At 37.8% G+C, this 12,291-nt stretch overlaps 2 protein-coding genes across 3 annotated transcripts in view; one reads left to right on the top strand and one right to left on the bottom strand.

Moving 5' to 3' along the window:
- LOC107103183 (FH1/FH2 domain-containing protein 3-like) overlaps positions 1-5,634 on the top strand; it is a 59,691-nt gene extending 54,057 nt beyond the window's left edge. The window contains exons 22-26 of the mRNA XM_015402741.1: positions 427-619; positions 1,765-1,788; positions 2,217-2,403; positions 3,981-4,142; positions 4,265-5,634. Of these exons, the coding sequence (XP_015258227.1) occupies positions 427-619; positions 1,765-1,788; positions 2,217-2,403; positions 3,981-4,142; positions 4,265-4,347 (649 nt within the window). The 3' untranslated portion in view covers positions 4,348-5,634. The remainder of the gene's footprint in view (positions 1-426; positions 620-1,764; positions 1,789-2,216; positions 2,404-3,980; positions 4,143-4,264) is intronic.
- Positions 5,635-10,095: 4,461 nt separating this feature from the next.
- The window catches only part of LOC107103184 (retinoic acid receptor RXR-beta-A-like), a 17,566-nt gene continuing 15,370 nt past the window's right edge, over positions 10,096-12,291 (bottom strand). The window contains exons 11-12 of one of the 2 annotated variants that reach the window (XM_015402742.1): positions 11,475-11,580; positions 10,096-11,389 (exon numbers count right to left, since the gene is read on the bottom strand). In XM_015402742.1, coding sequence (XP_015258228.1) covers positions 11,251-11,389; positions 11,475-11,580 — 245 coding nt within the window. In that variant the 3' untranslated portion in view covers positions 10,096-11,250. The remainder of the gene's footprint in view (positions 11,390-11,474; positions 11,581-12,291) is intronic. The other variant, XM_015402743.1, reaches the window with a different exon arrangement.

Below are 12,291 nucleotides of genomic sequence, written 5' to 3' on the forward strand. Positions count from 1 at the left end.
AAACAGACCTTGTACAGGTCACCAGACAAACACTGTGTGTTTTAACCTCTATCCTGGATAGGTGTTGAAATATTTTTAGAAAAACTTTTAGAAGGCATGGGTGCCTTCAATTTAGGCCTATTTTGTGGTATCTTGTCAACAGGTTCTCCCTCCTCAGCTGAAAATTTGTGTGACCCTTAAAGTTAGCCTGTGCCTGTTAAAAGGGGACCCAAAATGATTTCAAACCAAGAATGTTGCATAATAATCATTTATGGAAACACTTCCAAAAAAGCATCCCAGGGACCATTTTCTCCAACCTAAATCTTCCTCTTTCACATTTACAGTATGTTGCCAGTCTCATAAAATCCTCATAAAAAAAAATCTAAGTTTAACATAAATAGAAAAAACAATAATGTATGTCTCTTTTGCCTCTGTGCACATCTGCAGGTTTCACGCCTTTTTGTTATTCTTGGGCCATCCGATCTATGCGGTAAGAGAGGTCAGCATACATCGCTTTAGCAAGATCCTGAGCGAATTCGCCCTGGAGTACCGCACGACGAGAGAGCGTGTGCTGCAGCAGAAACAGAAGAGGGCCAACCACAGAGAAAGAAACAAGACCAGGGGGAAAATGATAACAGATGTAAGGCTTGTTCATTATTCTATCACTGTCCTTGTTTTAATTCGCGCCTCCGCAGTTCCATGAAACAGTGTTAACAACCCATTGGCAGGAGTTCTATCTCTAATCTTAAAAAATCTGGCTCCATTTTTTGGTAGATGTGGTGGGTTTCATTTCCAAAGACGTCTGCCTAGCTTCCTCTTTGCTCACGTGTATAAGTTACAGTAAAAACAATCAGGGAGTTGTGTGGAGTGGATCCGCTTCTGTATCTACTGCAGGCTGAGAACAGGCCAGAGCTAACAGCTCGCTGTGTGATTAAAATCCCCTAAGCCCCAGGGAGGCGGCTGCTGACAGAGGAATCCACGCTCCGCCACAGAGAGGGGACCCTTTTCTTTTTTAAGGACACTTCATTTAATCACTGTGTGAAACTTCAAACCTGTGGTTTTCCCTAAAGGAGAAATAGCATGGGGCCACACCTTAGCTATGATCCAAAAGCTTTGCTGGCAGACTCTTTTTTTTTTTTTTGCACAAATGAAGATGGAAAATATTGTAATTTTATATTTTGGATATCAAGAATAATTGGACATTCCTGTGTGATGGAAGGTGTTAAATTTGCATATCATTTCTAAATAAGCTTGCAAAACCTAAATATACTAATGTTATTCATACATGCATCTATACAACAAAAAAATAAAAAATGTTCATATCTTCTTTTTTGTTTTTAATAATATGAATGCAATATAAATGCACATAATTGTTTTTATACTGGGATTAAATCAAACACTTGGAAGAAAGGTGACCATTTGAAAGGCAGTCGGTTGCACTGAATTTTGCTGAGGTATACCAGACTTCACTTCATGTCCTAAAAAAACATTTTACAGCGTACATCCACTTCAGAAGTGTATGCTACACTGCATTGGTACATCATATATTAAACCCATGTAAAAACCATTGAAATTTGTGGTTGTAACATCCAAAAATATGACAAAATCTACTTTTCCAAGATACTTTATGTGATTATTGTTGATAAATGCCTGTTAGCTTAACATCCTGTTTACTGCAGACACAAATCTATAATTAGGCACTAGCAGATGTGATCTTCTTTTTCAAAATGTTACAGTAGAAGGCCATGCTTGTTATCAGTGCTTATTTTGCCTTTTTTTTATTAGAGTGAGGATGACGATGACAGTGAGGTAGGGAGGTACACATGTATGCATGCATAGGCATTAATCTGAGAGCCCTCCGTTTGCACTAACACTGAACAACATGCAAGGCTGCATTTTGAAATAACTGTTTTGTTCAAAGGGTCTAAACAAATCGTGAGGTGTTTGTAAGTCTTAGAGGGACTAACAGTGAAAATGCATGAATATGAAACATGATGCCGCTTTGAGTGCTGAGTGAATCTAACCTTAAGAAGTTAATTATACTTAATGGTAGAAAAATATATATTTTGAGGGGAACAGTCATGGAAATAAATCTGTGATAAATGTATTGTGTGTCTCAGATTCTTAAAAAAAACAACTGTGCTTGTTTAGGTGTGGGAAAGACTGTTAAAAAATAAGTACAGGAAAACAAAGATAATTTTTTAGAATGTTTTAACTCTTCCTTCATACTTTTGCAGAGCGGTAAATTTGGAGGGGCTTCTTCAGATGCACAGGAGAGCCAGGCTCAGGGTATCCAGAGCGCTGACGATGCAGCAGAGCATGAAAACATGAAGGCTGTGTTAAAAACTGGTCTGAAAGATGGAGAGAGCAGCACATCCACTGTGCCCGGGCTGCGAGGTCGCACCAGAGGCGGCAGCCTCAGAGGTCAGTCAGATAATGCTACTATATAACATAAATATCCAGTTTTATGGAACTATAAACAAGCCCCAGAATAGTTCTACCTTTCACAGCATCCTGAAACACTGGAGATATTATCACGTCTTAGTAATAATGAATGATTGATGATAAATGATGATGATTTTTAACACCTTTATCAGACAGTTTTCATCCAACTTGTCCAAATATTTCTCCTTATGCACGCTCTATTTAAAAGTTACTGTTAGCATATGTCAGACTTGCCACCGGTAAGGGAAAATGGGGATGAGCATGTAGGATGAATGACAATTAGGAGGACCAGCTACAAGCATCTTACCCTGGGTAAAGAAAAAAACAACTTTATTCATGCTCAGTGGTCCAAAGTTCTATTTTCTGATTGAGAAAAGTTTGGATTTCATCTCAACATTAAGGCCCCACAGCCTAAATGAAGGAGGCAGAGAATCCACACCGTTTGAAGTCCAGGTATAGTTTCTAATGGCAGGTTAAGACCTCCATGTCATCTGTTGGTGTTGGGTTCCTTTTGCTGACGAGCTAAATGTTGATTTTATTTTCACACCCCCAAAATGTCCAAGATAACAAAGGCTGGTATAGTTGCACAAGAAACTGGTCTGGCCTTAGAGAATCCATGGGGTATTGTCAAGAGGAGGATATCAAAGCCAATAAAACAGATGACCTCAAGGCCACTATCAATGCACCCTGTTGCTGAACGCCTCCATGCCATGCCGCATGCATGCAGTAATTTAAGCAAAATGAGGCCCAACCAAGTAATGAATTAAAAGAAATTAATATTCTTTTGAGAAATCCACTTTTGTTAGATTTCTGGGTTTTTATTTTGTTTAAACATTAAAAAAATAAAGGACACAAATTAGATTAAATACTTCACTTGGTGTGCCATAAAGACGTAATATATGTCAAGTTCATTTCACTTTTTGTCAAGAGAACCCATTAGATCAGTCGATGGGGGAAAAAAATCACATCAATTTCTTTATTTAGTCAAAATTGGGTTTTTTAATCAAGCACTAACAGTCGAAAACTCAATTATTAACTTCAATATCAGAAAAAAATCAGAGAACATAATTTTTACCTTCAGTAAGAGTCCTGACCTATATTTTTTGCAGACTTTTTTGTATTTTCCTCCATCTGCTTTGTTCCGCTGCTTTGACAGGTTTTATTTTCTCACAATCTGCTGTATGTAGCTCTAATTTGTAAGAGTCCTTTTATGTGCTTATTGTAGTATACCTGAATTTAAAGAGGTGTTTCCTTAGAAGCATGCAAAAGATTTCATACTAACTTGTGCAAATTGTATCGATGCAGAAAGAAACTGTTTAAAGAAGCTAGGAGCAGATCTGCTTTCGCATTTAAAAGCAAGTAATGCATCCCCTAATTTAGCACCCTTAATTTCCATTGCTATTATTCCCCTCCAGTGTTCTTAAATATCAATGTCACACACCTTTTGTTACCAATTATGATCTTAAAACTTCATTCATAAAATAAAACTAATAACACCATGGCTTATGTGTGTTCTGTCCAGTAACGCAGAATTTGATTTGCTGTGCTTGTTTCAGCGCGCGTTGCTCCATGGTGTTCTGCTAGTGATGACCCTATAAGCTGTACAGATGACACAGCTGATGAGATCATGGAGAGGATTGTTCGATCAGCCACTCAGGGGCCCAGTCAGAGGACACTACCTCGTGAGAGGAGGCGATCCCGGCTAAACAGGAAATCATGTGGGTCTTGAAGACATGCTCAAAATTATTTAAGAAAAAAAAAATGTTTCTGTTGCATTTATTCATCACAGTAATCCACCTTCTCTTTTTTTTTTTTTTTTTTTACTCACTTGATCAAACAGTAAGGAGGACTCTAAAGAGTGGCTTGACGACAGAGGAGGCCAATGCCCTCGGCTTGTCCAGTGGTTCTGAGCTTCAGGTGTGAGAAAGACTAGGATTCTGCTGGACATTAGGAGAACTGTTGGCCCTTTCACTGCCTCACACACGCCCCCCTCCAATCCAGACTGGAGATCCACCCCTCTCTTGCCTCCAACCACCTGCAAGCTGGGATGAAGTTGTTTGGTTTACATACTGTGATATGAGAAAAAGGGAAAAATCGCTGAGGAGATCTTATTCTTAAACCTGTGGGCAGGAAAAACAGCTTTGCAATGAAACCACTAAGCTTGGCTTTTGCCAGATGAACACAGAACAAGTGCTTTTGCAAGGCTTTACCGCCGTCATCCTGCATACAAATGCCCACTAAGGTTTGTGTCTTGCTTTGTGTGTGCTTGAGGCTGCCAGTGCACGTGCTTCAACCACTTGCAGCCTTCCTTTGGACACAAAAGGCTGAACGTGGTGCAAATCTTGAACCCTTAAAATTACTGTGCACTGGGGGTTAAACGACATAGCTGAGCTGAATGACATTTCATCTATTGAATAGATGGCTTGGTGCAGATGGTTATTTTGTTGTATACTACTGGGGTTATTTTATGTTTAATTTTGGTCCGAAAAGGTGCTTAAATAAGGAACATTTTGCACTGGATGTAAAAGTTTGGCTATCATTGGAATGTGAGATTTTTGACACTGATGAACCACTCTGACATCTGAATCTGACTATGTGCTCATCAATGTGCCAGCTATTCAGAAGTAGCACACTTTTAACATCACAAAATTGTATAGAATAAGGCAGATGTGCGTTAGTTTAAAGATAAAGAAGGAATTTAATAGTGTAGATGTATTTTTGAAGATTGTGAGGAGACAAAACGTTCAGTGTTGCATTGTTTGATCAATTCTTAAATTAAAACTAAAGAGCTGCAAGCATTCATGGAAGTTAGCAGTTCGAACTCTTTCTAAATTTGCATTTTATAGAAACTATGAGCTGCACATTTCAGTGCCTTGCAGACAGTTATTTATTAAGATGCTTTCAGGGATATGTGATAACCTTGTTTCTACAGATGTGCAACCTGTGTATGAGAAGATCATTTTAGCATTAATCAGTTTTTAAACCCATCATAATAAAGTAGCTTTTTGGCTACATTAGGGGTATTTAATTTCTACGGCTTCATGTTGGTTTGAACATTTAGTGTCTCATTTAGCTTTCTGCACATGTAACTATTCAAGAAAGGACAATGTAATGTACAGGTCCTTCTCAAAATATTAGCATATTGTGATAAAGTTAATTATTTTCCATAATGTAAAGATAAAACTTGAACATTCATATATTTTAGATTAATTGCACACTAACTGATGTGATGATTTCATGTCTTTTATTGTCTTAATACGGATGATTTAGGCATACAGCTCATGAAAACCCAAAATTCCTATCTCACAAAATTAGCATATTTCACCCGAACAATAAAAGAAAAGTTATCTTAATACAAAAAAACAAAGTCAACCTTCAAATAATTATGTACAGTTATACACGCAATACTTGGTCGGCAATCCTTTTGCAGAAATGACTGCTTCATTGCAGCGTGGCACAGCTAAGGTGTTATGGAGGCCCAGGATGCTTCGATAGCGGCCTTTAGCTCATCCACAGTGTTGGGTTTTGCGTCTCAACTTTTTCTTCACAATATCCCACAGATTCTCTATGGGGTTCAGGTCAGGAGAGTTGGCAGGCCAATTGAGCACAGTGATACCATGGTCAGTAAACCATTTACCAGTGGTTTCGGCACTGTGAGCAGGTGCCAGGTCGTGCTAAAAAATGAAATCTTCATCTCCATAAAGCTTTTCACCAGATGGAAGCATGAAGTGCTCCAAAATCTCCTGATAGCTAGCTGCATGGACCCTGCCCTTGATAAAACACAGTGGACCAACACCAGCAGCTGACATGACACCCCAGACCATCACTGGCTGTGGTTACTTGAGACTGGACTTCTGGCATTTCCTTCTCCCCAGTCTTCCTCCAGACTCTGGCACCATGATTTCCAAATAACAAGTAAAACTGAGCAACAGTCCAGTGCTGCTTCTATGTAGCTGTTTCTGGTTCAAAAGTGGCTTGACCTGGGAAATGCGGCACCTGTAGCTCATTTCCTGCACACGCCTGTGCACGGTGGCTCTGGATGTTTCTACTCCAGACTCAGTCCACTGCTTCCGCAGGTCCCCCAAGGGCTAGAATTGTCCCTTCGCCACAATCTTGGTCAGGGTCCGGTCACCTCTTCTCATTGTGCAGCGGTTTCACTTTTTCCTTCCCACTGTGGTGCCTTGATTCAGCACTCTGGGAACAGCCTATTCGTTCAGAAATATCTTTCTGTGTCATACCCTCTTGCTTGATGGCGTCAATGATGGCCTTCTGGACAGCAGTCAGGTTGGCAGGGTTACCCATGATTGGAGTTTTGAGTGATGAACCAGGCTGGGAGTTTTAAAGGCCTCAGGAATCATTTGCAGGTGTTTAGAGTTAATTTGTTGATTCAGATGATTAGGTGCATAGCTCATTTAGAGACCCTTTTAATGATATGATAATTTTGTGAGATAGGAATTTTGGGTTTTCATGAGCTGTATGCCAAAATCATCCGTATTAAGACAATAAAAGACCTGAAATATTTCTGCAGTGTGCAATGAATCTAAAATATATGAATGTTCAATTTGTACCATTACATTATGGAAAATAATTAACTTTATCACAATATGCTAATATTTTGCGAAGGACCTATATTGACCATAACTGTCTGTAGTTTAAATGACATAGGAGACCTCGCTTTGTCCTTTAGGAAATATTTAGGTATTTGCTTGCTCTATAAGTACACTGTGAAAATCTGGAGTCATCCCTCATTTCCTTAAATATATATTTTTGTTTGAATCAAATTTTTTTTTTTTTATTAGACCTCAGTCTACATTAGTTTTCCAGGTTCTCAGAAGTTTGTCCTTGGAAACATTTGCTGTTGTTCTATTTCCATGTTCTAGACTGGATCAGATATTTTTGTTGTTTTTGTTTTTACTAAACCACTATAGTAACGCACAAACCAGGGTTGTTTGACCAGTTTCCAAAACAATCTAAAAAAAATTGATCTTTAGTTTTTAACAAATACATTTAAAAAAAAATATTGAGCATCTAGTGTTAGCAATTAGCTCTCTACCAAAGAATTAAGGAACCTCTGTGTTCTCTAATTCCCCTTTAGGTTTTTACATTTACTTTGAAATTTCCAAGATGCTCCCAACATTCCACCATGCTCTCAACGAGATGCTTAAAGCTTTGCTCTCTACTGCTTTCTCACAGCCAGAGCGCATCAAGCTGACAGTGTTTTATCATCTGCATGAAAGGATGTTAGTTACCAGCAAAGCTAAAATCTCCAGCTGGAAACACAAACTGGTTATGGAAGCATTCAAAATCAATAGCACAGCCTTTAAATGTGTATATACTATAATGTGTTCACTCCTTTAGGTATTTTCTATCGGTCATGTGTATTCCTCATCTCCACTGTAATATGTCTACAATAGCCTGTAGCCTACATTATCCAAGGTTTAATGCAATGTTTATTTAAAACAGAAAGCATTTAACATTGTTCTTCATAGAGGTTGAAGTAAGCAGATTTTACCTGCAAAATATAGTCTGAACAATTCTTGCAAAGTATCACATGTTGAGCTTGTAAGAAATGTTATTTGCCTAATCTGTAATTTTCTACCAGTTTGCAGACATTTAAAATTTGTAAAAAAAAAAAAAAAAATAGAGTGAAGTGAGGGGTGGTTTAAGATTTTTGCACAGTACAGTATTAATAAAAACAATAAAAAATTAGAATACAATGGGAGCAGTGACATAAACACAGATATTGTTAATGATGTAAAACTAAGTTCCATCTATAAACTCTAAATGTTTTTTTTAATGCAGCACTTGCAGAGCACACATATACTAGTTTTTACTTGATGTAACCCAATTCTCTGTATGAATACTCAAGTTTTTTTCTCATTTTCCTCAGAAAATTACACCAGCAATATAATATACTGGAATTTATTTTGCACCTTAGACTTACATTGCAACATAGAGGCGCATCTCAGTTAATTAAAATATATTTAAAAACAAAATGTATTTATTTTAATAATTGAGCTCAAAAGGTGAAACTCACTTATGGAGTTTTTGTAATGGCTTACAGCTCTTTAAATTTTGAGTCTTAGAAAACGAAGAGTACATCCAAGACATTAGTTTTTTAAACCAAAATGCCGTATGACACCTTACGGTAGATTGCTGATCTGAAAGTTTTCCAGGAGTCATTAGCACTGTCCATTCAAAGGTTAGCCACAGTAACTCACGTATAGAGGGCAGAGTGGAAGGAAGTACACAAGCTATAAGGCTAATTAGTCTTTAGAGGATTGGAAAGCTAAAGCCAATATAAGATGTTGGGTACATAAATGAGGTGTAAACTAACTGTTGTATTTCTAGCATTAGATTCTTAATGGGAAGCAAAGACTGTTGCTCAGTGGTTTAAAGTCACCTTTAAAGATGTAAACTAAGCTTTGCATTATATTTGAAAATGAGGGTCGAAAGATCTTGAGTGAAGTGGCCACTGTCAGTGATTTGGAAAGCCCTGTCATGATGCTCCACGTCCAAAGTCTTCATTTTTTGCTCTCTGCCATGAAAACACAAATTTTAAACATCTCTCTGCTTTATGGGCCAACATTCTGGTCTGACATAAACCACATAGAGCATCAGTTTAGTGTCATCAAGAGAAATATAGGACATCACTATAATGCAGATGAACCACGTTATTCCCCTGATCACCTCCATCCCTGCACTGATGCCGAGCTCCAGTCAGGACACTATGGAGTGCATAATGTGCAGTAACTGGACAAACTTTTTAAAGGGTTCTGTAACAAAATCTTTCCTAATGGTGTGCTGCAGTATTCCCAGTTTCAGAGAAGCTTAATTTTGGGTTTTTCATCAGATGTAAGCCATAAGGATCAAATTTAACACAAAGGCAGTGTGGAACTAATTTGTATAATAGATTCACATTTCAAAACTAAGTTATTATTGCAGTAGGGCTGTAATTAGTTACCCAGACTAGAAGAAGTGTTAATCAATTTTGAGCTTTATGGACAAATAAAACTATTTTATCTTCTTTCATTGCTCCCCTCTTTCAGCTGTGTTGGCAGCTTTAGTCTCTAAAAGTCTCTTTTCTTTTCATTCCAAATGGAGGTCAACTTTGGTTCTCCGAGTCTTTGGTTTTAGATACACAAGTCTTAATATCACACTGTGATAAAATGATCCAGTTAACCTGTAACCTTTAAGCCTTGACTTCATTGCACTTAAGCTGTTCCTACTTTTAGCCCGTTGCCTACTGCAGCCTGTGCCATATCATCTCAATCAAAAAATGCTGTTAGATTCAAGGCTTCCTTTGTATCCATGCCCACAGCAAAACTATGTAACAATAAAAAGGCTCATTGAAACAACTTTGGGACTGTTTTTAATCATCCTTCTGTGATATTGGATTTAAGCAGAGAAAGAAAAATTCACATATGACACTAATGAGGAAAATCCATGAAAAACGTAATCTTTATTCTTTTAGTCCACAAAACCCATGCTTCAAGTTACTTAAAGTTCAAGGGTGTGGGAGGTGGATGACAGGCTTGCTGGTATTGCTGACGCAGCGTTTTCCTTTGTAGTGTTTTCCTCACAGACCTCATTTGGTCTTGTTTAAGTCATCTATACATCAATGTCTGGGTTTACATGTAAATATGGGTTGCTTTTTTTTCTTTTTTTTTTATCAAACAGCAAAAACTGAATGAAGTAAGCTAGCTAGAAAAAGATAAAGGGAAAGATGGGAAATGAAACCAAGCATCACAAAAAGCATACAACAAAAGCTGATCAAGTCTCAACAACTCCAGTGCAACCCAAAACACATTCTGCTTTATTCCATCTAAAAAAAAAAAAAAGGGCTCATAATAAAATTATAGTTTGAATTTGTCTATTACCCTAATATTTTATGTGCGTTCTCCCTGACCCTTTTGTTTAGCACAGTACCTTAAAATTGTATAGATAAATTACAAACATGGAGTATTCCCTTTCCACTCAAAAGGTTTTTCTTTCCAAAACATCTAATAAATGACAGGTTTATGCAGGCTTCGTCTTATATTGCTACATTTTCAAAACAAAGATCAACAAAAGGAATTACTAGTTTTGCATATATTCTTAGGTTCATGGTTTGGTGTGCAACTTCAACAGTAATGTCAAATCAGCTCTAAAATAGCACCACAACAAACAAACAACCCCTCAACGCCTGGAAGGTTAAGGCGGTTTGTTTAAAGTTTAAGAAGAAGCACAAATCCCAAATGTGCAGTTTCTTTCTGTCATCGAAAACGATGGGGAACGGATCTGGTTTCAAGGAAAAACATGTAAACACTTAGCAATACAAGAGGTACAAACTTAATTCTGGGATCATTTTAAACCTGCTATCGATCTCAGGGCTTCGGTTCTATCAAGTTCATTCAGAGCTTCGATTTCACCCGATTTAAATTAAAAAATTTTTTTTTAAAAGCGTAATTCAGAATGCAGCCTTCTTGAATTGAAAAATAAAAAGGCATTAGAGATGAGTTTAGGTGTTTAAAAAGTCATATAAAAATGAGTACTCAAATTATAGCCACTCAGAAATGCGTAAATATTTTCTTAAAAATATTCATGTGTTTACCATAGTTTTATGCATGAAGTTATGACAACACTTAGCACCAGCTTGAAGATCATGCCAAGCCTTGAGTTTGGTCTAAAGAGCAAATCTGTGCTGCACTAAGGTGTAACGCAGACAGCAGTGAGACAAACTGACAAATCTTAAAAAGAACTTAAAGTGCCACTCCAGTCCCACGCCCGCCCCCCCCAGACTGCAGCCATTTAAAATCCACAGAATGCAACTCCTATCTAAGACAACTAATGGGGGGCTTCAAGCATTTCCATGAGGAAGGTGTCGATAGGCGTGTCCCCGATCAGTTTGAAGAAAAAAAGATGCTCCAAGCACTTTAAGCCAATGGAACGCAGCGCAGGAAGTCGAAGGAGGAGCTTAGCAAACCTACAGGGGAAAAATGTTTAGTTGTTTTTGCATAAAGATGTATATTTTGCATTAACAAACAGACTATACTGCAAGGGGAGTTTACCTTCCCTGCTGCTCTGGATACTTCTGCTTGCAGTAGGCTTCCAGTGATGCATAGACTTTTTCTCTAAGAAGCTCCACCTCACTTGTGCTGGAGAGCCCTTTAGCATCTGGCAGGAAAGAAATAAAACAAAGGAGAAAATTGAAAGCCACATAATACACGTCCACTAAAAAAAATGTAAAAATATATTTGCAAAGCACCAGGAAACCGATGATGATCTTTACTAATAGTTTCGTCTGAACTGAATGCAACCCATCAAAATGCAAGAAGCCTTTACTTTAGCCACACATAGTATCAGCAGCTGTTTCCATTGCAGAACTCGGCAAACATTTGACAATATTCTGTTAAAATAAAACAATAAATGTTTTGCATCTCAAACTGGATCATTTCCTTGATACAACTCTGTTCTCAATTGATGGTCAGTGGAAACTATTCAGGTGTTTAAATAGCTAGCTATCTAAAAACGATAATTTTTTTTTTAATGCTCTATCATGATGTTTGCTATATACTTTTACAGTGAAAGAGCAGGAGGGAGCCAGACTGTCAGCGTAGACTTTAAGAGAGGAACAACAAAGCCATTTAAATCTCAAGCCTTTTTTTTTTAGTCTTGCTGCCTTTTATGCTTGCAATCGTACCAAAATTACCATATTTTTGCGACTATAAGGCGCATATAAATGTCTTTTTTTTTCCTTAAAATGTGCGGCGCGCTCTATGTGTGTTGTTACTGCGGACGTTGTGAGACCACCATGAGAACATTAAAGGGGGAAGTGTGGGCATGGATTGTGTTTAAAAGAACAGGTATGTGCTTTATGCAGAACTC

Source organism: Cyprinodon variegatus, unplaced genomic scaffold (genome assembly GCF_000732505.1).
Source record: "Cyprinodon variegatus isolate N-32 unplaced genomic scaffold, C_variegatus-1.0 Scaffold1389, whole genome shotgun sequence".
Lineage (NCBI taxonomy): Eukaryota > Metazoa > Chordata > Actinopteri > Cyprinodontiformes > Cyprinodontidae > Cyprinodon > Cyprinodon variegatus.